This window comes from Dendrobates tinctorius, unplaced genomic scaffold (assembly GCF_039654945.1).
Source record: "Dendrobates tinctorius isolate UK_male_01 unplaced genomic scaffold, ASM3965494v1 ptg000021l, whole genome shotgun sequence".
NCBI classification, from domain to species: Eukaryota; Metazoa; Chordata; class Amphibia; order Anura; family Dendrobatidae; genus Dendrobates; species Dendrobates tinctorius.
The window spans coordinates 30,006,963-30,033,106 of NW_027361689.1; the positions used below are offsets into that span (position 1 = coordinate 30,006,963).

The following is a 26,144-nucleotide window of genomic DNA, read 5'->3' on the forward strand; positions in this document are numbered from 1 at the left end:
GAGACGTGGGGGTGATAGGGTAAAGATGTTGAAAAAGAAGGAGTTGAGCTGGATATCGATTTTGGATACATTGCAACCAAGGGGTTTAAATTTAGATTATAATTTACAGACATGTGTTACTTAATCCCCTGTCCTGTGTCATTATCCTTTGATGTTGGGGAATATATTTATATCCATGCAAAGAGAAAAGGTCGCACTCATCGAGATAGAAGTTTCACTGATTTATTGACATATCATAAACGGGTCACCCCATTGAAGCGCTTGAGCAGCGCGAAACGGCCGTTGTCAGCCTTTCTTGCACTCCTTATGTCACTCCCCCGACTTGACATGTTTATGATATGTCAATAAATCAGTGAAACTTCTATCTCGATGAGTGCGACCTTTTCTCTTTGCATGGATTCCCAGGATTGACTGTTTCCAGGTCTGGCACCCGAGATTCCCAGCTGCTGGGCTTCTGTATGCCGCACATCATTTGAAGTCACACGGTAACAGCGGTGCCGTCCGCTTTTTATCTTCAGTTTTGTGAATATATTTATATATGTGGTTTTTTATGGTTTCTTTTCTTTTAATTTTCTTATTATTTTCATTTTTGCGTTTATAGGTTGCACATCTGTATGGAGTGGAGGACTCGGGGACTGAACAGTCCTGAATTGTGAAGAGGATATTGTCCTTTGAGATTTTTTGTCATATTTCTTGCCTGTCATTCCCTGTGCCCTCTCTTCTTCCTTTTTTCTTTTTTTCTTATTTGTCTCCTGTTACACATGTATCCCCGTCATGATTGTGCTCCTTCTATAATATGCAATATATGGTGACCCATTTTTTTGGGGATTTTACAAAATATAAAATATTAAAGTTACTATGGATGTGGTTACTTGATTTGTAATGCCCTATATGTTGCTATATATTATTATGTAGGAGACCTTTGGCTCATTTGGGTGGACTCATTTATGCAAGTGCAGTATTGTACTGTTTTTTGATCATCTCCGCAGGCGCGAGCTTGAGAGGGGGCGTCTCGTGTGTCTGCAGGCTCCGGGTCACTGCGCGTGCGCGGTCCCTCTGGTGGGCTGTTCGTGTGGCTGCTTCTCATGCACGGCACTGCGCAAGTGCGGTGCTTTGTGTTGGATGCGTCACGTGACCGGGCCTATTGGAGTGGGCGGCGCGTGCGCAGTGTCCCGGTGACATGCGTCACTAGGTTGCGCCTCTGGCAAAGCTTGGCTCCTGCTGATAATGTCATGGAGGTGAGAGGGAATTCTGCCTATACATGGATGTGTGAGTCCTCATATAATTGGCTTCTGGGGTTGGCGCCATTACTATGGGAATATGGATTGGTGGATTATACAGGGATATGTATCATTGTTGGTGATTGGTATGTTATTTCCATGGATACTTTAGATGCATGACGATCATTGGTGGGTTTATTTGGGGATTTCTGTTTATGGATGAAATATTTTTGTAATATTTCTAATAAGATTATGACAGTTATTGATATTAATCAGATAAAGTTTTATTGAAGATATTTGTATCTGATGGATGTATTTGTATGTATTTTATGTATGACTTTATGTGATGGGTGTTACCTGAAATGGTGATTGGCTGCGCCACACCATAAAAGGCCACCATCTGTGCTATTATGGTATACTTGAAAAAGGCCACAATATGGCCGAAACGTTGTATTTTACAATGGCAGAATACATTTTTGATACGATTTTCATCTGGATTGGATGCTGTTCCTTTTTCTTATAGGGACACGAATACCGTCTGGTCCAGGCGCCACTCCTCCGGATGAACGTCTTCTCGACTGAGGAAATCTGCCTGGGTGTTGCCTGATCCTTTTAGATGCACTGACCAGAAGATCCTTGCTGCTATTGCCTTCAGGCCGGCGTTCTTCGTACCCCCTTGGCAGGAGATAGGCCACTGTGGTCATGGTGTCTGAGCAGATGCAGACATGGCGATTATGGATTAGCGATAATGACGTCTTTTACCGCTTTCCCTACCACCTTCAGTTCTCTCAGATTTGAGGAACTGGTGCTGATGCTCGGCAGCCATCGCCCCTGAAAATAGGATCTCTCTACTACTGCGCCCCAGGCTCATTGGCTGGCATCTGAGCGGAGTGTTTTCAGGGGAAGCTGAATCCGGCTGACTCCCTTCTGAAGATTTTGGTGATTCAACCACCACCTCAGGGCCGGTTTAACCTGACCAGGGAGGGGGAATCCTTTAGGACAATCGAATTTGTAGCCGCGTAGGCCAGGGGGATCCTGGAATGTATAAGCACGTGGCTTTGTGGGCCTGAGCCCAAGAAACCGCCTGGGTGCATGTGGTCCGAGATCCTAGAACATACATTGACACTGAGGGTCAGTGCCCGCTAGTCCTGAACCAGGTCCTTAGTGGACAAGGTCGACCTGACAAACCATAGGTAGGAAGGATGTCTTTCCCCTTGAGTCCGAGAGAACTACCAGAAGCTTCCTTCTCGTGGAGGGATAGACCAGGTTCGGTATCAAACCCAGGGATCTTAATATCCCCGGGGTCTTTCCTACGTCCATCTTCTGACATGATAGATGGTATAGAGAAGAGGAAGTCGTCCAGATATGGGATAACGCCTATCCCCTGGCGCCGGATGAAAATCACTGCTTCTGCCATGATCTTGGAGAGATATGTGTTCGGATGGATTGGCACATAGTAATATGCACCCTTCGGCTCTACCGTTGCCATTACCCAGCTCTGTCCGATGAGCGGGACTGCCCCTGATTGACTCCATTTTGAATTGCCTGTACCGGACCTATTCGTTTAATGGCTTCAGGTTTATGATTCGGTTCTTCTCTGATGGCTTCCTCACCAGGAAGGAACGTGCGTAATGGCCGTGTCCTTCTCCCGCTTTAGCACCCGCGCGTTCGACCGCAGCAGATCTCTGGTAAGGAGCCCTGAAGAAGTGGAGGCTGTAGGGAGGTTACCCTTAAGCTTTACGGGGAAGGACTCTCGAACGCAATTTTTTAGTCCCTCTCATATGGTACGATGGACCCTCTGATTTGTGGAGATGGACTGCCAGTGGGTAAAAAAGAGCGATGACCCCCAACCGGGTGTCATTGCTTATCTGGGGTCTGTTGATGGTTAGGGATAAGAATGTTCCTGCCCTTGCCCCCCTATACTCTTCCTGAGTATGTCAACAGGACCAGGGATTCCCAGCCAGTCTCTCATGCCGGTACTGGCCCAGCCTCAAGCTGCTTAGCGGCTGTGATCTGATGAGGGAATGGAAATTCAGCTTCGATTAGCTGTTGACAGAGGTTTGGTCACGGGAGGGATGAAAAATCTGTCTCCTAGGATTTCTATGTTTCGGAAGAGATCCTTTTGTCCGAAGCGGTGTCCAGGATATTATCCAGGACAGGCTTGAACCCATAGTGGCCCTGGAAGGGGATGGCGCACTATTTGGAGATAAGACGCCTCCCTTAGGATTTTAACCAGGGCACTCCTCTAGAGGAGTTAGTAAGGACGGCCGCTTTTGCGGCTACCCGGACCTGGTGAGAGCAGTCACGCTCAGCCTAGAAGAGCCGGTGCATTAAAGAATTACCCGAGACCTGCGAATTACAGGCTGGTCTTCCTGGTCTCGGCCTGGTCTCAAGTTGCATAGCAAAAGCAGAAGCATCGGCTAGGAACCTCGTTGCTTTCTGCAGTAGGGGTAGGGCGTCAGGTATCTTTCCCCCTAAGGTGCCCTGAGTCTGTGGCGTAATCACAGAGACAGGGCATTTGAAAGCCATATTAGCTTCTAGCAGATTTGTAGAGGTGTCCCAGGACTTCCTTGATAAGCTCTCAAATATATATATATTTTTCCTCGATGCATTGGATCTTTGAGCTGGGAGAAGCCCTCAAAGGGATAGGCTTTTTTTATATGGAGGCCTCGTTTTATGGAGGATCAGATTCTGTACGTTCTCGTGTACAGGACACCTTCTTTGGGCTTCAGCCCAACATCTCGTCCTGTACCGTGTATTTAACTCCTTCCTCCTCTACCCCTATGGTGCTCTTAATCATACTGATTAGCTCACCCACATTCTCGGAACCAAGTGATATTTCTTGTTCCCTGGTTTTAGGGGTGGACGTGGAAGAGGAACCCTCAATCTCCCGAGCGTCCTCTGAATCCGAGAACTGAATTCGTCTGAGTCAGATTCTATCAGAGCTTTCTTTCTCCTCCTAGAGGGAGGCGGTCTGGGAGAAGGGAGCCATGGAGGAGTGAACCTCCTGTATTATGAGGAATTTGATGCTATCCAGGAGAGAGGGCTGCTCAGAGTGAAGGACCTCTCCGTACAGGACAGGCAGAGCTTTCCCCGTATGTCGACGGAGTCTGTCAGCACACATTTTACACTTGTGGCTGGTCTCATAGGGTCAGAGACCTTTTCTCCCCATATTAGAGGTATGTTACGCCATTTTAGTAAATAATGCTGGATAGCCAGGGCCGACGCCTGCTACTTACAGTAGGAGGGGGTACGCTGGGCTCTGCCGACGTAGAGAGAGGGCTTGTCACAGTCCATGCCGTCTACAGTCAGTGTCAGACAGGTCTTACCTGGTGCTTTCCTCACCCGGACCTTGAAAGATCGAGGGTCCAGCGTTGTTTGTGCACCTCCTCCTCCCTTTGGCCCAATGGGGGGAACCACATGAGGACGCCCCAGAATGTGACCGCCGGTCCCAGGAGTAACGCGCCCCCCGGCGCTCCACCGTGGAACACATAGGGACAGACCGGAAGTGATGCACGCCCCTAAGCGACGCGCGCCCCAGTGGAAAGCCCAGTAACGCCCGAAGTGGAGGAACGCCACCCCTGGCCAGCGTGAGCCCCCGGGAAATGGCAGCACAGAGGAAGAGAAAGCCGGGGAGCTATCTGGAGGACCCCAGCGCACATCACCACCTCACTTTACCCCCGAAGGAGGCGCAGGAGAGGCGGGAGAGTCCAGAGTCCCACCATGCAGGCGGAGATGGGAGCAGCCACCGAAGGAGAGCAAGGCCCCCCACCTCTGCATCTGACAGGTATCCCAGCTTATACTGGGCGTGGGGAGCTCCACGGCAGCACCATCGTAGACCTCTTCATGCCCCATAGGGGACAGGAAAACACTGGTGGTTGCAGGAAGGAGAGGGGTATTTAACCTCTTCCTGTTCCTGTCCCCTATTAGGGCGGGGAAGACATCCTCCAATGTAGCTGTCGTGGAAGGTGACTAGAGAAATTTGACATTTTAAATCAAGTTGTTCCTTTGATCCAAAGCCTTTGGACTACACATTTATTTATAGAGCCTTTCTCCACTAATTTTGTACATGCCTGTGCTTTAAACTTGATATCTATGGGTGCGATTGTCCTTAGAGTGGATTTCACTCTACTCCATGTTTCCCCCTATATTTCTTCTAATTTTAACAATATTTAAAATTTACAGCCAATGAAAATTATTAATTTTATATTTGTGTTTCTGTCATACATCTCCCTTTTTTTGGACAATTTGCATATATAGACATGCAGCTGTGCTACATGCCCATATAGAAGACAGACACACACACACAGCTCTGCTGCACGCACATAGAAATACACAGCTCTGCTTTATGCCCATAAAGACATACACACACGCTCTCACACATACACTATTCATTGCTACATCTTGCAGTTACTGATCAGGTCCTGCACAGAGACTGCAACAGCAAAGCATTAGCAGGACCTATCACTTAATTAACCAATGCACTTTTAAAGTCCTATGATCTGTCACATTATCAGGAAGGCCATGAAATTAATGTTGGAGAAGGTCTTGTGGCTGCACAGTCTCTGCAGCTTTCTCTCCTGCACTGTATTATTATTGATCACATAGATCGGTGTCACACAGGAGGAAAAACGGCGCTCTCTCTCTGATCGGAAAAGATTCAATGTCAGCATACTCCGCCTCTGGGCTATAAGACGCAAACACTTTTGAACAAGATTTTTTTTCTTGTTAAAAGATGCATCTTATAGTTCAAAAAAACACAGTAATTAATGTTACATTTTGATAAGTTGGACTTTTATGGATGCAGCGATACCAGATGGAATTTTTTATTATTTTAAATGTCTATTTTAATTGGGAAAAAAAGTGGGGTGGATGAGAGTTTTAATTTTTTTAATCTACGGTATTTATATTTAATTTTTTTTTCCCCCTACTTTATTCGTAGAGGATTTTAGACCTGTGATCATCCAATTGATTGTATTATTTACTGCAGTACCAGACTATTGCAGTATATAGTATGTATTATTTACTGCAGTACCAGACTATTGCAGTATATAGTATAAATTGCAATCTGTAATAGCAACTATTAGTCCCATTGCGGGAAGCTGGCAGGCACCTGCCCTAGATGCAACAATGCTGCCGTCAGCTGCTATCAGCTTTTTAGGTGGCTTCGCTCCTGAGCCCCCTCCAAATACATGTCATCCTAGTGGAGGACATAGTTACATCCATATGTGTGGAGGGGTAAATGATAGAGGAAGCGCTGTATGTCAACCAGTCAGCTTATATCAAAAGCACCTGTTTTGTAATTCCTGGATTCGTCGGTCGAGCTGCTCAGCATCTCTTTCTAGACGTTTCAGCTCCATCCTGATCCGGTTATACAAATTCTTAAAAAAGGAAAAAAAAAAAAAAAAAAAAAAAAAAGTTAATTTAAAGCAAGTTTTAGATAAAGGATTTTTGGTACACACAGTAAAATCTCTTGCATCCTTCAATCTGTCCTGAAGATGGAGACACTGGGTCTCTGGCTTTGCAGAAGCCGTTGGAGATGATCTTCTGAAGTCCCAAAAACTATCTTCGCTGGGACTTTGAGATACACCTTCATTCTATGCAACGAACCTCATTATTAGGGACACGGGGCAAGGACCGTTCGTGTCACCTGAACACAGGTCCGTTAGGGAATAAGGTTCTGCAGTCCAGACCAGAGAAGATACAATGCGACCTTCTCAACACCGTGCTCTTGGTCTCTATGTGGGGTGATAGAGGTCAATACGCTTTTTCCCCAACCCAAAAGTGAAGAGAAAAACAAAAACTATAGGGAGAAATATGTCTGCATCCTAGACCAGTGTCTGCTTCATATGTGACGTGAAGCTAAATAGCTTGGTGCTAGAAGGAAAAAGTAACTAGTAGAGATGGGTGAACGTGAACAGTAAAGATCGGCGTTCGTACCAAACACCTACTGTTCGGGCACGGACACCGAACAGGGACTTCACCAGGAAGTCTGAGTTACTGTTCAGGTTCGGTAGCCCGAACACCGGGTGTTTGTCGTGCTGCCATGTGCATGGCTGTGCAGCAAACGACGCTTCTGATCGCCGGGGTAATCATCCCCGCCGGTAAGAGAGACAAGGTTCCCACACTGTCAAAAGACAGCGTTAGTGCTCAGCTGTGATCGGAGATATAAACTTTACCTCCGATCACTGGTGTCAGCTGATGGGACAATCGTTCCTATCATCCGACACCTACAGCTGCTAATTAGAGTGAGAGCAGGAGCGGCGGATGGAAGTATTCATCTGCCGCTCCTGCGCTGTAAATAAATAATTTAAAAAAAAAAAAAAAAAAACCCGGCATGGGTTCCCCTGTATTTTTGCTGACCAGCCAGACAAAACTAACAGCAGGGGGCTGCATCCCTCAGCTGTCAACTTCAGCAAGGCTATTTATCAAGAATAGAGGGGTCCCCACACTGTTTCTTCAATGATTTAAATATTTTTAAAAAAACAGCGTGGGGTCCCTCACATTTTTGACAACCAAACTTGCTAAAGCAGACAGCTGGAGGCTGGTATTCGCAGGCTGGTAAGGGGCCATGGATATCGCTGCCCCCCCCCCCAATCCTAAAAATAGCAGCCCACAGCTGTCCAGAAAAGGCACATCTATTAGATGCGCCAATTTTGCCCCTTTGCCCAGCTCTTCACACTTGCCTGTAGCGATGGCAAGTGGGGTTCATATTTGTGGGGTTGTTGTCACCTTTGTATTGTCAGGTGACATAGCCCACGGATTAGTAATGGAGAGGCATCTGTAGGACACCTATCCATTACTAATCGTATAGTTATATGGTAAATGAATAAAACACAGCCAGAATAAAGTCCTTTATTTTAAATAAGACAAACAGGATTTTTGGTTGCTTATCGTAAAATCTGTTTCTCAGAGCCTTCATTGGGGAACACAGGAACCATGGATGTATGCTGTTGCCACTAGGAGGCTGACACTATGCACAAAAAAAGTTAACTCCTCCTCTGCAGTATACACCTCACCAACTTGCACTAGGTTAATCAGTTAGTGAGAAAGCAGTAGGAGAAGCTGAGGTTTGCAGCGCCCAGCTGTGAAGTTTGTCTGGTTGGTTAGCAAAAATACAGGGGAACCCACGCCTTTTTTTAAATTATTTATTTACAGGGCAGGAGCGGCTAATGAATACTCCTATCCGCTGCTCCAGCTCTTACTGTAATCAGCAGTGTTAGGTGTCAGATGATGGGATCAGTAGTCCCATCAGCTGATACCAGTGACCAGAAGTAACGTTTATACCTCCGATCACAGCTGAGCAACCATGCTGTCTTTTGACAGCGTGGGAACCATGGCTCTCTGACCAGCAGGGATGATTTCCCTGCCGATCAGAAGCAAACACTGGATGTTCGGGCCCCGGTCTGGGTACTGTTCCTATACCCAAACTTTTTGTAACTGTTCGGGTTCGGCCCATCTCTAGTAACTAATTGAATAGGAGCCAACTTTTATTCTTTACGTCAGAAGCAAACACCCATGATTTCATGTTTCCCTTCCCAATGAAGCCCCTGAGGAAAAAAAAATGCATATACACTACCGTTCAAAAGTTTGGTGTCACCCAGACAATTTTGTGTTTTCCATGAAAACTCATACTTTTATTAATCAAATGAGCTGCCAAATGAAGTTAAAATCTAGTCCAGACATTGACAAGGTTCGAACAAAACAGGATTTTTGGTTGCTTACCGTAAAATCTGTTGCTCGGAGCCTTCATTGGGAGACACAGGAACCATGGGTGTATGCTGCTGCCACTATGCAAATAAGAAAGCTAGCTCCTCCTCCGCAGTATACACCCCACCGACTGGCGCTCAATTACTCAGTTAGTGAGAAAGCAGTAGGAGAAGCATTAGAATATAGAGTAAACCAACAATTCAACTAGAACTATTTTACATAGAACAAAGTACAGAAGTTGAAAACATGGGAGGGTGCTGTGTCCCCCAATGAAGGCTCAGAGAAACATTTTACGGTAAGCAACCAAAAATCCTGTTTTCTCTATCGCTTCAATGGGGGACACAGGAACCATGGGACGTCCAAAAGCAGTCCCTGGGGTGAAAAACAAAACTTCCATCAGGTCAGCGGACTCACCACCGCCGCCTGCAAGATCCTTCTTCCTAGGCTGGCATCCGCCGAAGCGTAGGTGTGGACCTTGTAAAATTTTACAAACGTGTGAACAGAGGACCAAGTTGCAGCTTTACAGAGCTGCATCGCAGAAGCCCTGTGGTGCACCGCCAAGGATGCGCCCACTGCCGGAGTGGAGTGAGCCTTAATCCCAGAAGGGGGAACTCTGTTCTTTATCCGGTAAGTCTCTAAGATAGCTGATCTGATCCAGCATGCAATAGTCCCCTTGGAGGCCGAAAAGCCTTTTCGAACCCCATCTGGGATGACGAAAAGCGAGTCTGTCTTCCGGAACGCATCGGTTCTAGCCAAGTAGACCTTCGCCACCCTGACCAGGACTAGTCTGTTCAAGGAGCGTTCCTGGGGATGAACTGGATCCGGGCAGAAAGAAGGTAGAACGATATCTTCATTCAAGTGGAAAGCAGATACCACCTTGGGAAGGAAGGAAGGACGGACGGTGAAGGCCGTAGAACAACTTTATCTTGGTGAATCACTAAAAAAAGGAGGTTGACAAGAAAGAGCTGCCAACTCCGAAACACGTCGGATGGAAGTAATGGCCACTAGAAAGGCCACTTTCCAAGACAGAAGAGATAGAGAAACCTCCTTGAGAGGCTCAAAGGGGAACCTTGTAGAGCCTCTAGGACTAAATTGAGATCCCAGGGATCCACTAGAGCCCGATACGGAGGAACTGCATGGGCCGCCCCTTGTAAAAAGGTCTTTACCTGCGGGCGAGAGGATAGCGTTTTCTGTAAAAGAATTGAAAGCGCCGAAACTTGCCCCTTTAGAGAACTAAGGGCCAGACCCCCGTCCAGGCATACCTGGAGGAATGCTAGAATAGAAGGAAGCGAGAAAGACATTGGCGAAAAGCGATTGGACTCACACCAACGGAAATATGCCTTCCATGTTCTATAGTATGTTTTGGAAGACGAAGGCTTCCTAGCCCGGAACATTGTGTGAATTACCCGATCTGAAAACCCTGACTTTTTCAGTACCGCGGTCTCAATAGCCACGCCGTCAAATTGAGGGACCGAGAATTGGGGTGGTAAATCAGACCCTGAGACAGCAGATCTGGTCTGTCTGGAAGTGCCCAAGGAGCGTCCGCGAGAAGGTTGACGACGTCCACGAACCAAGACCTTCTGGGCCAATCCGGCGCGATGAGGATGGCTGGTACCCCTTCTGCCTTGATCATCTTCAACAGCTTGGGAAGAAGAGGAAGAGGAGGGAACAGATAAGGGAGCACGAACTGTGACCAAGGAATGGTCAGAGCAACGGCGCCCACCGCGAGGGAATCGCGGGCTCTGGATACTAACCGTGGAACTTTCTTGTTCAGGCGGGACGCCATCAGATCCACGTCCGGAGTACCCCAATGAAGGCAAATCTGATGGAAGACTTCCTGATGCAAGGACCATTTCCCTGCCGCAAGGCCTTTGCGGCTGAGAAAATCGGCGGCCTCGTTTTCCACACCCGGAATGTGTACGGCGGATATCGCTGGAACTGACATTTCTTCCCAATGAAGTATCATGGATACCTCGGCCAGCACCGAGGAACTCCGAGTCCCTCCCTGGTGGTTGATCTATGCCACCGCTGTGGCATTGTCCGTCTGAATCCGGATGGGCAGACCTCTGAGCAGCTTATCCCAATGAATCAGGGACAGGAAAATAGCCCGTATCTCTAGGACGTTGATTGGAAGAGACGCTTCCTGCCTCGACCAACGGCCCTGTACTGTGAGATGGCGAAACACTGCACCCCAGCCCAGGAGACTGGCGTCTGTCGTCACCACTTGCCAATGTACCGGAAGGAACGATCGGCCCTGGGCAATAAGAGGAGATGTTAGCCACCAATTGAAGGACAGCTTGACCCGAAATGAGAGTCGGATTGGATGATCCAGTGAGGAGACAGACTTGTTCCACTGCGACAGAATGGCCCGCTGAAGCGGTCTTGAGTGGAACTGGGCGAAGGGAATCGCCTCTGACGTTGCAACCATCCTCCCTAGAACTCTCATGGCTGATCGGAGGGAAATGATTCGGGGGCCCTGAAGCAAACGAACATCCCGCCGAAGAGTTACTCTCTTGTCGTCGGGAAGGAAGACCTTTGCCTGACGAGTGTCGAAAAGTATGCCTAGAAACACAAGGCGTTGTGTTGGAACTAGGCAGGACTTTTTTGTGTTGATGATCCACCCGAATCGAGCAAGAGTGTCGCAGACAATGGTCAGACTTTCGAGAGCCTGGGGCAAGTGATGGAGCTTTGATGAGGATGTCGTCGAGGTACGGGAAGAGCACAAGACTTCTGATCCTTAAAATGGCCATCAACGCTGCCATGATCTTTGTAAAAACCCTGGGAGCGGTGGCGAGCCCAAACGGCAGGGCGACAAACTGAAAGTGATCCTGATGTATCGCAAAACGCAGGAACTTTTGATGACCCAGGAAGATTGGGACATGTAGATAGGAGTCGTGAATGCCTATGGAGCACAGCAATTCTTGTGCCTCCATGGAAGCGATTACTGAACGAAGGGACTCCATCCTGAAGTGTCGCAGACGGACCCTTTTGTTCAGTAGTTTTAAGTCCAGAATGGGCCGATCCGTGCCTCCTTTTTTCGGCACTACAAACAGGTTCGAATAGAAACTTGTGAATCGCTCTTTTTCTGGTACTGGAACAAAAACTCCCGACTTCAGAAGAGAGTCGATGGCTGTAAAGAAACCCGGCACCAAGCGGGGTCTTTCAGGGGTCGGGATTCGAAGAATCGATCCCGAGGATGAGAAACAAATTGTATTTTGTATCCTGAAGATAGAACTTCCCTGACCCAAGCGTCTTCCACCGAGGCAAGCCAGATGTCCCTGAAGGCAAGAAGACGGCAGCCCACCTGGGAGTATGCTCCGCTGTTCTGTTTCCAGTCATGCGGAGGAAGATCTTCCAGGTCTAGCTCTGGTAGATCTACCATGGGAAGAATGAGATCGCCAGGAAGGAGTGGGCCTAAAGGAGACTCTTTTTCTATCTTGGCGCAGTTGAGGCCTCTGCTGGTGGGAAGACGTATCTGCTGTGGGGAAGCGACGAAAAGACCGAAAGGGTCGATACTGATGTTTCGGAGGAGGCCGACGAGATTTTGACTGGGGAAGAAGGGAGCTTGGGCCCCCAGTGGCATCCTTAATAATCTGGTCCAGCCTATCGCCGAAAAGACGCGATCCCTGAAACGATAAACTGGTGAGGGACTTTTTTGATGATAAGTCAGCTTGCCAAGCCTTAAGCCAAACTGTGCGTCTAATAGCCACCAAGTTGCTTGATGCCTGAGCTGCGCAGGACGCGGCATTCAGGGAGGCTGAGACCAAATATTCGCCTGCATGCTAAATTTGGTCGGCGAGATCTGCCAGCTGCTCTGGCTGGTCTCCGGCCAAAATGCCTTGGCGGAGGGTCCTTAGCCCATTTCGCTATGGCCTTAGAAGCCCAAGTAGAAGCGAAGGCCGGGCTTAGAACAGAAGACGCCGCTTCGAAGGCTGACTTAGCAAAAGATTCTATGACTCTGTCATTAGTGTCTCCTAGAGATGCTCCCCCAGAAATCGGAAGGACCGTGCTGTTAGATAGTCTTGAAACTGGAGGGTCCACGGCCGGTGAAGCTGACCAGTCTGCAATGAGTTCCGGCGAGAAAGGATATAACACCCCAAGGCGTTTTCCTCTTTGAAAACGCCTGGTGGGATTTTCTCTCTCTCTGGAAAGAATTTTCTGGACCCCCGAATGATGAGCGAAGACCTTGGAAGGTGGTTTCGACCGTCTGAAATAAACCTCCTGGTCCGCGGGTTCCGCAGGAGCATCTTTGATATTGAAGGACTGGTTAATCGCTGCAATGAGGCTCTGAACCATATCCCTCATATCAGCGATTTGGTCCGAGTCCAGCTCCAAAACATCCTCAGAGGGTCCATCTAAAAAAGTCTCGCCTGGCCCCGGGGAGGATTATCTTGATAAGGGAGGCTGTTTGGACGGACTATGGGGCGATGCGGAGCGGGAAGAGGAACCGCACCGGTGCTCCCGTCTGGCTCTTTTGCGGCTAATATTAACAGGCTCGACCGGAGCATCCTGTGACCTGCTGGGTCCTGCAGAAGCCTGTAGTGGCAACTTATCCAGTACGGACACCAAGGTCTGGGACACCTTGGTGAGATCCGCCACAGACTGAGACAGAGAGGAAACCCACCCTGGAATAAGGGCCTCAACGTCACTCGGGACAACCGGGGGCTCCTGGGCGGTGGGTTCAGTGGGCTTGCTGCAGTCCCAACAGGGGAGAGGACTGACCTGATGGAAACTTGTGTTTGCAAGAAGAACATGCAAAATGACTGACTACGACAGAGGAAGAAGCAGAGCGAATTGGTTTAGAATTCGACATTATGAGATAACCCACTAACAGTGCCAGACGTTAGGGGACGGAGAGCTGAGGAGGGTGTCAGTCTGCAGCGCAGAGCTACTAACGGAACCTGTGTACACAGTACGCTGAAGCGAAGACGAGCAGCTGACAGGCTGAGTAAAAGCTGTGAGGTAAAAAGCGCGCTCCTGAAAGCTGTGGGCGAGAATCAGCTCACGAGAGGGGGGCGGAGCTAACCGCTCTGTCAGGGAGCGGAGGACGTGGGGCAGCGCAGAGGCCTTAAAGAGAACCGTAGTTCCGCGGCGCTGGCCCTGAGAATGCTAAACACAGGTAATGCCGCCTAAGGAAGCTTGCCCGTTCACCACCGCCCAGGAGGAATACTATCCTGGGAAGGAGAGAGGGATTCAGCCTGCTGATACTTACCTCCTGCAGTCCTGACTTACCCCATTTCCAGTTGCAGACCGTGTCTCCATCCACCAACAGGCTCTGGTAGGCGAATGGGTGAGAGACAGAAGGCGAACACACATACGTGTTCATGGCCGGTAGACAAATGAGGATACGGGGTGGCAGTACATGCCGTACTCATAGTCTCTTTGTGGGAATACAGATGTGACTATTCACTCTGTATCCCTCCGAAACCTGCAAAGAATCGACGCACACTGAGGTAGAGAAGGGTCTAATGAAAGACCCGTGTCCACCTCCTACTGACACTAAGCTAAACTGAGTAATTGAGCACCAGTCGTGGGGTGTATACTGCGGAGGAGGAGCTAACTTTCTTATTTGCATAGTGTCAGCCTCCTAGTGGCAGCAGCATACACCCATGGTTCCTGTGTCCCCCAATGAAGCGATAGAGAAAATATTTTTATTTGAAGTAATAATTTTCTCCTTCAAACTTTGCTTTCGTCAAAGAATGCTCCCTTTGCAGCAATTACAGCATTGCAGACCTTTGGCATTCTAGCAGTTAATTTGCTGAGGTAATCTCGAGAAATGTCACCCCATCCTTCCAGAAGCCCCTCCCACAAGTTGGCTTGGCTTGATGGGCACTTTTTGTGTACCATCCGGTCAAGCTGCTCCCACAACAGCTCAATGGGGTTGAGATCTGGTGACTGCGCTGACCACTCCATTACAGAGAGAATACCAGCTGCCTGCTTCTTTCCTGAATAGTAACAGTTATTAAGGTTTAAGGAAGACTTTAAGTCCATCTAGTTCAACCCATATCCTGTCCTAACTTACCCTAACATGTTGACCCAGAGGAAGGCAAAAAAAATCCATGTGGCAAACAGTAAGCTTCACATTGGGGAAAAAAATTACTTCCCGACTCCACATACGGCAATTAGACTAGCTCCCTGGATCAACGCAATATTAAGGAAACTAGTGTATATACCCTGTAATATTATACTTTTCAAGAAAGGCGTCCAAGTCCCTTCTTAAATTTTAGTAGGGAATCACTCATTACATCATATGGCAGAGAGTTCCATAGTCTCACTGCTCTTACAGTAAAGAATCCGCGTCTGTGAGTATGCTTAAACCTTCTTTCCTCCAGCGTAGAGGATGCCCCCTTGTCCCCGTCACAGGTCTAAGAGTAAAAAGATTAGAAAGGTCTTGGTATTGTCCCCGCATATATTTATACATTGTAATAAGATCACCCCGAAGCCTTCGATTTTCCAAACTAAATAACCCATCTTGGTATTGCAGACCCCCTAGTTCCCTAATAACCTTGGTCGCTCTTCTCTGCACCCGCTCCAGTTCAACTGTTTTTCTTATACACCTGAGACCAGAACTGTACCCAGTATTCTAAGTGTGGTCGCACTAGTGACTTATATAGAGGTAAAATTATGTTCTCCTCATGAGCATCTATGCCTCTTTTAATGCATCCCATTATTATATTTGCCTTTGCAGCAGCTGCCTGACACTGGCCACTAAATGTGTTTGTCGTCCACCCATACACCCAGGTCTTTTCAGTGACAGTTTTGCCCAGTGTTTTACAATTAAGCACATAATTAAACATCTTTTGTTCTACCCAAGTGCATGACCTTACATTTATCCCCATTAAAGCTCATTTGACATTTATCAGCCCAAGCTTCTAGTTTACATAAATCCTCCTGTAATATAAAATTGTCCTCCTCAGTATTGATTACCCTGCAGAGTTTAGTGTCATCTGCAAATATTGAAATTCCACTCTCTATGCCCCTTACAAGGTCATTAATATGTTAAAAAGAAGTAGGCCCAATAATGACCCCTGTGGTACCCCACTGCTAACTGTGACCCAGTCTGAGTGTGCTCCATTAATAACCACCCTTTGTTTCCTATCCCTGAGCCAGCTCTTAACCCACTTACACATTTTCCCCTATCCCCATTGTTCTCATTTTATGTATCAACCTTTTGTTTGGCACCGTATCAAAAGCTTTTGAAAAGTCCATGTACACCACGTCCACTGCATTCCCTTGGTCCAGTCCGGTACTTACCTCTTCATAAAAGCTTATCAGATTAGTTTGACAGGAACGGTCCCTCGTAAACCCATGTTGATATTATGTCATGAGGTTATTCTTCTTCAGATACTCCAGTATAGTATCTCTTAAAAAACCATCCAGGATTTTACCCACAGTTGAGGTTAAACTTACTGGCCTATAATTTCCAAGTTCCATTTTTGTCCCCTTTTTGAATATTGGTACCACATTTGCTATACGCCAGTCCTGTGGTACAGACCCTGTTATTATGGAATCTTTAAAGATTAAAAATAATGGTCTATGACTGTGCTTAATTCCTGCAGTACTCGGGGGGTGTATCCCATCCGGGTCCAGGGATTTGTCAATTTTAGTGATTTGTAGACGCCGCCGTGCTTCCTGCTGGGTTAAGCAGGTGACATTTAATGGAGAATTTTTATCACTGTTCATGTTATCCGTCATGGGAATTTCTTGTGTAAATACTGTTGAAAAAAAGTAATTTAGCATATTGGCTTTTACCTCATCTACCATTTCACCCAGACTATTTTTAAGGGGGCCAACACTATCATTTTTCAGTTTCTTACTATTTATATAATTAAAGAATATTTTGGGATTATTTTTACTTTCTCTGGCAATGAGTCTCTCTGTCTCAATCTTTGCGGTCTTGATTTGCTTTTTACAGAATTTATTTAAATTTTCTGTATTTATTTAATGCTTCATCACTACCTACTTGCTTTAATTCTCTAAATGCTTTCTTTTTGTCCCTTATTGCGCCCCTTACAGCTCTATTTAGCCATAGTGGTTTCTTTCTATTTCTCACGTTTATTCCCATTCGGTATATATTGTGCACATGTCCTATTCAGGATGCTAATAAGCGTCTCCCATTTTCTTTGTGTATTTTTAGGTCTCAGGATATCGTCCCAGTTAATTGCACCAAGATCATCTCTCATCCGCTGGAAATTTGCCTTCCCGAAGTTTAGTGTCCTTGTAACCCCTCTACTACACATCTTATTAAAGGATACATGAAAACTTATTATCTTGTGATCACTATTACCCAAGTGACCCTCAACCCTTATATTTGATATGCGATCTGACCTGTTGGTTAATATTAGGTCTAGTAGTACCCCTCCCTCTTGTTGGGTCCTGAACCAGTTGTGAAAGACAATTGTCTCTCATAGTTGTCAAAAACCCATTACCTTTGCTGAACTGCAGGTTTCGGTTCCCCAATGTATTTCAGGGTAGTTGAAGTCCCCCATAATAATGACTTGTCCTTGAGTCGCTGCTTCATCTATTTGCTTGATGAGGATAACAGGATTTTTGGGTTGCTTACCGTAAAATCTGTTTCTCGGAGCCTTCATTGGGGGACACAGAGACCATGGGTGTACGCTGCTGCCACTAGGAGGCTGACACTATGCACAAAAAAAGGTTAGCTCCTCCTCTGCAGTGTACACCCCACCGACCGGCAGGAAATTCCTCAGTTAGTGAGAAAGCAGTAGGAGAAGTAACAGAATAGATTGAAAAAAACAGGACAACTCAACTGTAAATAACAACAAACATAAGAATAGGAGTTGTAGAACATGGGATGGTGCTGTGTCCCCCAATGAAGGCTCCGAGAAACAGATTTTACGGTAAGCAACCCAAAAATCCTCTTTTCTCTATCGCTTCATTGGGGGACACAGAGACCATGGGACGTCTCAAAGCAGTCCCTGGGGAGGGAAAGCAAACTTCCATCAGGCCTGCGGACTCACCACCGCTGCCTGCAGGATCCTTCTACCTAGGCTGGCATCCGCCGAAGCGTAGGTGTGGACCTTGTAGAATTTCACAATTGTGTGAACCGATGACCAGGTTGCAGCTTTGCAAAGCTGCAGCGCGGAAGCTCTGTGGCGCACCGCCCAGGAGGCACCCACTGCCCGGGTAGAGTGAGCGCTAATTCCCGGAGGGGCCAATCGATGTTTGACCCAGTAGGCCTCCAAAATTGCCGATCTGATCCAGCGAGCAATAGTAGCTTTGGAGGCCGGCTGACCTTTCTGCGCCCCATCTGGAATGATGAAGAGAGTCTGTCTTCCGCAAAGAAGTCGTCCTAGCTAGGTAGACCTTCATCGCCCTGACCAAGTCCAGCTTGTTCAAGGAGCGCTCCCGAGGATGAGTTGGACCCGGACAAAAGGACGGGAGACTTAGGAAGGAAAGAGGGCGGAGGCCGCAGAACTACCTTGTCCTGGTGGAGTACCAAGAAAGGAGAGCGGCAAGAGAGGGCCGCCAATTTCGACACGCTCCGGATGGAGGTGATGGCTACTAGGAAGGCTACTTTCCATGAAAGGAGGGATAGGGAAACTTCCCTGAGAGGTTCAAAGGGAGGACCTTGCAGAACCTCAAGAACCAGATTAAGATCCCAAGGATCTACAAGCGCTCGGTATGGAGGAGCTGTATGAGCCGCTCCTGACCTGAGGACGGGAGGCCAACGTCTTCTGAAATAAAATGCACAGCGCCGAAACTTGACCTTTTAAAGAGCTGAGGGCAAGGCCTGCTTCAAGCCCTGCCTGAAGAAACGCCAGGACAGAAGGGAGCGAAAAATGCATGGGCGGAATGTCGTTGGCCTCGCACCAAGTGAAATAGGCCTTCCAGGTACGGTAATAAATTTTGGAAGACGATGGCTTTCTAGCCCGGATCATGGTCTGAATAACTCAATCCGAAAAGCCTGATTGTTTCAAAACCTCGGTCTCAACAGCCACGCCGTTAAAATGAGAGGCCGAGAATTGGGGTGGCAAATCGGACCTTGAGACAGCAGATCTGCCCTGTCTGGAAGCTTCCAGGGGGCGTCCGCGAGAAGGTTGACGATGTCCGCGAACCAGACCTTCTGGGCCAATTCGGGGCGATGAGGATGACTGGAATTCCTTCCGCCTTGATTTTCTTCAACAGCCTGGGAAGAAGAGGCAGGGGAGGGAACAGGTAGGGGAGCTCAAACAGCGACAAAGGAATGGCCAGAGTGTTGGTGCCCACTGCGAGAGGATCTCGAGCCCTGGACACAAACTGTGGGACTTTCCTGTTGAGGCGAGAAGCTAGCAGATCTAGGTCCGGGGTTCCCCAACGACGGCAAAGCTGAAGAAATACCTCCAGATGTAGGGACCACTCTCCCGCCGCGAGACGCTCGCGGCTGAGAAAATCGGCGGCCCAGTTGTCCACGCCGGGAATGTGCACCGCGGATATTGCCAGGACTGAAACTTCTGTCCAATGAAGAATCTTGGATACTTCTGCCAGGGCGGAGACACTCCGTGTCCCCCCCTGGCGGTTGACATATGCCACCGCTGTGGCATTGTCTGTCTGAATCCAGATAGGCAGACCCTTGAGAAGTCTCTCCCAGTGAACGAGAGACAGATAAATCGCTCGTATCTCGCGGACGTTGATCGGCAGAGCTGACTCCTAAGTCGACCATCGACCCTGAACCGTGTGATTGCGGAACACTGCCGAGAAGGCTGGCATCCATTGTCACAATCTGCCTGTGAATGGGAAGGAATGACCGTCCTAGGGAGATGAGAGGAGACGTCAGCCACCAATTGAGGGACTGCTTGACCCGGTATGAAAGAAGAAATGGGCGGTCCAGGGAAAGAACAGACCTGTTCCACCGAGACAGGATGGCGTGTTGGAGAGGTCTGGAGTGAAATTGGGCAAAGGGGACCGCCTCTGTCGCCGCCACCATCTTTCCCAAGACTTTCATGGTTGTCCGCAGAGATGGAACTCGTAAGATCTGCAGCGATCGTACATCCCGCTGCAGGGAGCAAATCTTTTCTTGTAGGAGAAAAACCACCGATCGACGAGTGTCGCACAATAGACCCAGAAACACAAGACGTTGTGTCGGAACAAAGCAGGACTTCTTTTTGTTGATGAGCCACCCGAAATTGGACAGGGTGTCGAGGACGATGGTAAGGCTTTGGTGAGCTTGTTGAAAGGATGGAGCTTTGATCAGGATGTCGTCGAGGTACAGAAAAAGAACGAGACCTCTGCTTCTCAAGAAGGCCATCAACGCCGCCATGATCTTTATAAATACTCTGGGTGCGGTGGTGAGACCGAACGGCAGTGCAACAAACTGGTAATGTTCCTGGCGAATGGCGAAACGCAGGAATTTCTGATGGCCGGAGAATATGGGAACATGTAGATAGGCATCTTGAATGTCTATTGAACACATTAACTCCTGCGTTTCCATGGAAGCGATTACCGACCGAAGAGACTCCATTCAGAAATGACGCAGTCGGACTCTCTTGTTGAGTAACTTGAGGTCCAAGATGGGGCGAACTGTACCGCCTTTTTTCGGCACCACCAACAGGTTTGAATAAAACCCTGTGAAACTTTCTGATTCGGGAACGGGCACAATCACTCCGGAAGCGAGGAGAGAGGCGATGGACGCAAAGAACCCCGGAACTAAGGCAGGATCTTTTGGAGGTCGGTACTCGAAGAAACGATCCCGGGGATGAGAAACGAACTCTAATTTGTATCCTGATACAACTTCCCTGACCCAAGTGTCCTCTACTGAGGCAAGCCAGACGTCTCTGAAGAAAAGGAGTCGACCTCCCAATTGGGAAGGACCCTCGGGAGTTCGTTGATAGTCATGCTGATGTGGACCGTCCAGATCTGGAGGATCTGCCCTGGGAGTTGCGAGATCGCCAGGAGGGAGTGGGTCTGAAGGACACCTTTTTTCTAACCTGGCGTGCCTGCGGTCTCTGTTGGTTAGAGAAGTTGTCTGCCGCATTGAAGCGGCGGAAAGTCCGAAAGGGCCAAAACTGACGTCTTAGCAGGTCTGCGAGGCTTGGACTGAGGAAGGAGGGAACTCGTGCCCCCAGTGGCGTCCTTAATAATCTGGTCCAGCTGGGATCCGAAGAGACGCGCTCCCTGAAAAGGCAGATTGGTAAGGGACTTTTTTGAAGACAAAACCGCCTGCCAAGCCTTGAGCCAAATTGTACGTCGGATTGCTACCACGTTGCTTGACGCCTGAACTGCCAAGACGCGGCATCCAAGGAGGCAGAGAGCAGATAATCCCCTGCATGAGAGATCTGGTTGGCCAGTTCGGCCAATTGCTCTGGTTGGGCTTTATCTAGGATGCCCTCGCGGAGATCCTCTGCCCAAGTGGCTATGGCCTTCGCTACCCAGTAAAGGCTGGGCTTAGCACTGCTGAAGCCGCTTTGAATGTTGACTTTGCTAAAGATTCTATCATTAGAATCCTTTAGTGACGCCACACCTGAAATCGGGAGGACCGTGTTGTTAGAAAGTCTGGACACGGGTGCGTCTACCGAGGGGGAAGCAGACCAGGTGTCGGTGAGCTCTTTGGCAAATGGGTACAGCACGCCGAAGCGCTTCCCTCTTTGAAAGCGCCTGGTCGGATTTTCTCTTTCCCTGGTAAGGATCTTGCCAAACTCAGAGGGGGTGGCGAAGACCCTGGAAGGTGTTTCTGGCCGTCTGAACGAAACCTCCTGTTCTGAGGATTTCGCAGGGGAGTCTGAGATTTCGAAGGTGTGGTTAATGGCAGCAATGAGGTTCTGTACCGTAACCTTCATGTCCGCGTCCTGGTCCGAATCCAGCTCTAAGATCTCTTCGGTTGACACATCCGAGAACGCTTCACCTGGCTCGGGTGAGGAGGCACGGGAGGGCGACTGCTGGGAAGGACTATTTGGGGATGTGAGGCCAGGAGAGGATCCCGGCGGAAGGTCCTGTCTGGGCCTTTTGCAGCTTCTGCTGGCTGGCTCAGATGGAGATTCATGTGACCTGCTGGACCCTGCAGAAGTGTCCAGGGGCAACTTATCAAGGACGGCTACTAGGGACTGAGACACCCTGGTGAGGTCTGCCACAGATTGTGAAAGAGACAAGGCCCAACCAGGAATGGGGGGATCGCTTCCACGTGGCGCAATAGATGGCTCCTGGACTGGGTCTTGCTGAATGGGATTGCTGCAGTCCAGGCAGAGAGGAGTAGGCTGACCTGAGGGAAGTTTGCGATTGCAAGAGGAGCATGCGAAGAACTGGACTAAAGAGCCCGTGGGGGCCGGCAGACGGCCACGCACAGCGTTAGAGTTAGGCATAATGAAGGAAGGAAATAAGGACCCTGAAGAAATGCCAGAAGGTTGGGGGACAGAAAGGCAGAGGAGGGTGTCAGTCTGCAGATGCAGAGCTACTCACGGTCCGGTGTCCCTAGAAAACGTGCCACACGACTTGTCTGAAGATGTAGGGCAGCGGACAGCGGTGTCCGGTTGACAAGCTGTGAAGATGGCGGCCGCCTGAGAGGAACAGGAGGAACGCGTGCTTTCAGAGGAAGGGCGGAGCTAGCCGCCGAAGCTGAAGGAGGCACCGCCCGCTGGCCAGAATAGGCTAGGATCAGAGAGAGCGGTGGGCGGACCTAGAACAGGCAGGAAAGAAGCCCGCTTAGGAGCAAGGGGCAGGGGGCGTGGCCGCGACGCAGAAGAAGGCCCGAAATGAAGCGGGGGCCTAAATTAATAGCGGTGGCCGCCTGTCAGCGCGGGGCGGCGCAGAGGTCCCGCAGCGCTGCCGTGGCAACCGTTCTGAAGAATGCCGCTGATATCTGCTGCGCCTAGGACTGAAGGCGGGGGGGAACCGCCGGGCAAGGCAACTACTGACGCCAGGGCCAGGAGTAACTGCGGCGGCCGCCGTGGCCGCTTTGAAGAAAATTCGCCGAGATGCCCATCTAGGGAGGAGGACGCGACTCGGACCCCATACTTACCTCCGGCTTGCATTCAATAAAGGTACCTCATTATCCCACGCTGTCTGATCAGTCTTTTGTTGTGTCCACGTCTCATCCATACCGACAGGCTCTGGTGGGCGAGTGGGTGGGAGACGGGGGGCGAGGACCATCTGGATCGCTGGCACGCACTCGTGCCGAGCTCTTGGTCCTGCTGTGGAGAGCTATGAGGATACGGGGTGGCAGTACACGCCGTACTCATAGTCTCTTTGTGGGAGTACAGTTGTGACTATTCACACTGTATCCCTCCGGAAACCTGAAAGGGAACGACGCACATCGAGGTAGATAAGGGTCTAATGAAAGACCCGTGTCCACCTCCAACTGACACTAAGCTAAACTGAGGAATTTCCTGCCGGTCGGTGGGGTGTACACTGCGGAGGAGGAGCTAACCTTTTTTTGTGCATAGTGTCAGCCTACTAGTGGCAGCAGCGTACACCCATGGTCTCTGTGTCACCCAATGAAGCGATAGAGAAATTCTCCGTTGCTTCCATTATTTTTGGAGACTTATAACAAACCCCTATCAGTAATTTATTATTTTTTCGCCCTCCCCTTATCTCCACCCACAGGGACTCTACATTTTCATTAGATTCATATATATTATCACGCAGGATGGGCTTTAAGGATGATTTTACATATAAACACACGCCTCCCCCTCACTTATTTGTACGGTCATTTCTGAACAGAATATAGCCCTGTAAATTAACCGCCCAGTCATGGCTCTTGTCCAGCCATGTCTCAGATATCCCCACCATGTCATAATTATGTTCCCACAAAATTAATTCTAATTCCTCCACTTTGTTAGCGAGGCTTCTGGCATTAGTATACATGCACTTTATGTATCTCTCTGTACCTCTATTCTTAAATTATTAACTGTTCTAACTCCACCCCCCCCAATTTCATTCCCAATTTTATTATTTGTGCCCAGGTCTCTATCTGCACTGTCTTCCCCTCCTATAAAAAGGAATACCCTTCCCCCCAATCCCTAGTTTAAACACTCTCCAACCATATAGGCATTTTCTCCCCCAGCACAACTGCTCCCTCCCCATTGAGGTGCAGCCCGTCCCTAGCGTAGAACCTGTAGCCAACTGAGAAGTCGGCCCAGTTCTCCAGGAACCCAAACCCCTCCTTCCTACACCAATTCCTGAGCCACTTATTAACCTTCCTAATCTCCCGTTGCCTCTCTGGTGTGGCACATGGTACAGAAAGTATTTTCAAAAATACCACCTTGGAGGTCCTTGCTTTAAGCTTGCAGCCTAATTCCCTGAAATCATCTTTAAGGACCTTCCACCTGCATAATTTGGAGGTGTGCTTTGCCCATATTAATCTTTTCCTTTTATTAGTCAGTCTCAGATATGGCTTTTTCTTTGCCACTCTGCCCTGAAGGCAAGCATTCTGGAGTCGCCTTTTCACTGTAGACGTTGACACTTGCGTTTTGCGTGTACTATATAATGAAGCTGCCAGTTGAGGACCTGTGAGGCCTCTATTTCTCAAACTACAGACTCTAATGTACTTGTCTTGTTGCTCAGTTGTGCAGCGGGGCATCCCACTTCTCTTTCTACTCTGGTTAGAGCCTGTTTGTGCTCTCCTCTGAAGGGAGTAGTACACACCGTTGTAGGAAATCTTCAGTTTCTTGGCAATTTCTCGCATGGAATAACCTTCATTTCGAAGATCAAGAATAGACTGTCGAGTTTCACATGAAAGTTCTTTTTTTCTGGCCATTTTGAGAGTTTAATGGAACCAACAAATGTAATGCTCCAGATTCTCATCTAGCTCAAAGGAAGGTCAGGTTTATAGCTTCTCCAATCAGCCAAACTGTTTTCAGCTGTGCTAACAAACTTGTACAAGGGTTTTCAAGGGTATTATAACCATCCATTAGCCTTCTTACACAGTTAGCAAACACAAAGTACAATAAGAACACTGGAATGATGGTTGTTGGAAATGTGCCTATATACACCTATGAAGATATTGCATTACAAACCACTCGTTTGCAGCTAGAAGTCACTTACCACATTAACAATGTATAGAGTGTATTTCTGAATCGTTTAATGTTCGCTTAACCCCTTCATGACCCAGCCTATTTTGACCTTAATGACCTGGCCATTTTTTGCAATTCTGACCAGTGTCCCTTTATGAGGTAATAACTCTGGAACGCTTCAACGCATCCTAGTGATTCTGAGATTGTTTTTTCGTGACATATTGGGCTTCATGTTAGTGGTAAATTTAGGTCGATAATTTTTGCGTTTATTTGTGAAAAAATCAGAAATTTGGCGAAAATCTTGAAAATTTCGCAATTTTCAAATTTTGAATTTTTATTCTGTTAAACTAGAGAGTTATGTGACACAAAATAGTTACTAAATAACATTTCCCACATGTCTACTTTACATCAGCACAATTTTGGAAGCAAAATATTTTTTTGTTAGGAAGTTATAAGGGTTAAAAGTTGACCAGTGATTTCTCATTTTTACAACAAAATTTACAAAACCATTTTTTTTAGGGACCACCTCACATTTGAAGTCACTTTGAGGGGTCTATATGGCAGAAAATACCCAAAAGTGACACCATTCTAAAAACTGCACCCCTCAAGCTACTCAAAACCACATTCAAGAAGTTTATTAACCCTTCAGGTGTTTCACAGCAGCTAAAGCAATGTGGAAGGAAAAAATGGACATTTTAATTTTTCCAACACAAATTTTCTTTCAGCATCAATTTTTTCATTTTCACATGGGCAACAGGATAAAATGGATCCTAAAATTTGTTGGGCAATTTCCCCTGAGTACACCGATACCTCATATGTGGTCATAAACCACTGTTTGGGCATACGGCAGGGCTCAGAAAGGAAGGAGCGCCATTTGACTTTTTGAATGGAAAATATGCTGGAATATTTAGCTCTTGCCATGTCGCGTTTGGAGAGTCGCTGTGTGCCTAAACACTGGAGCTCCCCCACAAGTGACCCCATTTTGGAAACTAGACCCCCCAAGGAACTTATCTAGATGCATAGTGATCACTTTGAACCCCCAGGTGCTTCTCAAATTGATCCGTAAAAAAAAAAAAAAGTACTTTTTTTTCACAAAAATTATCTTTTAGCCTCAGTTTTTTCATTTTCACGTGTGCAACAGGATAAAATGGATCCTAAAATTTGTTGGGCAATTTCTTCTGAGCACACCAATACCTCATATGTGGTCATAAACCACTGTTTGGGCGCACGGCAGGGCCCGGAAGGCAAGGAGCACCATTTGACTTTTTGA

At 48.0% G+C, this 26,144-nt stretch overlaps 1 protein-coding gene across 2 annotated transcripts in view; it reads right to left on the reverse strand.

Annotated features, from left to right (window-relative positions):
• Nucleotides 1–26,144, reverse strand: part of SMC6 (structural maintenance of chromosomes 6) — a 165,164-nt gene that overhangs the window by 90,357 nt on the left and 48,663 nt on the right. For both annotated transcript variants that reach the window (XM_073568268.1, XM_073568269.1), the window contains exon 12: nucleotides 6,513–6,601. In XM_073568268.1, the coding sequence (XP_073424369.1) occupies nucleotides 6,513–6,601 (89 nt within the window). The remainder of the gene's footprint in view (nucleotides 1–6,512; nucleotides 6,602–26,144) is intronic.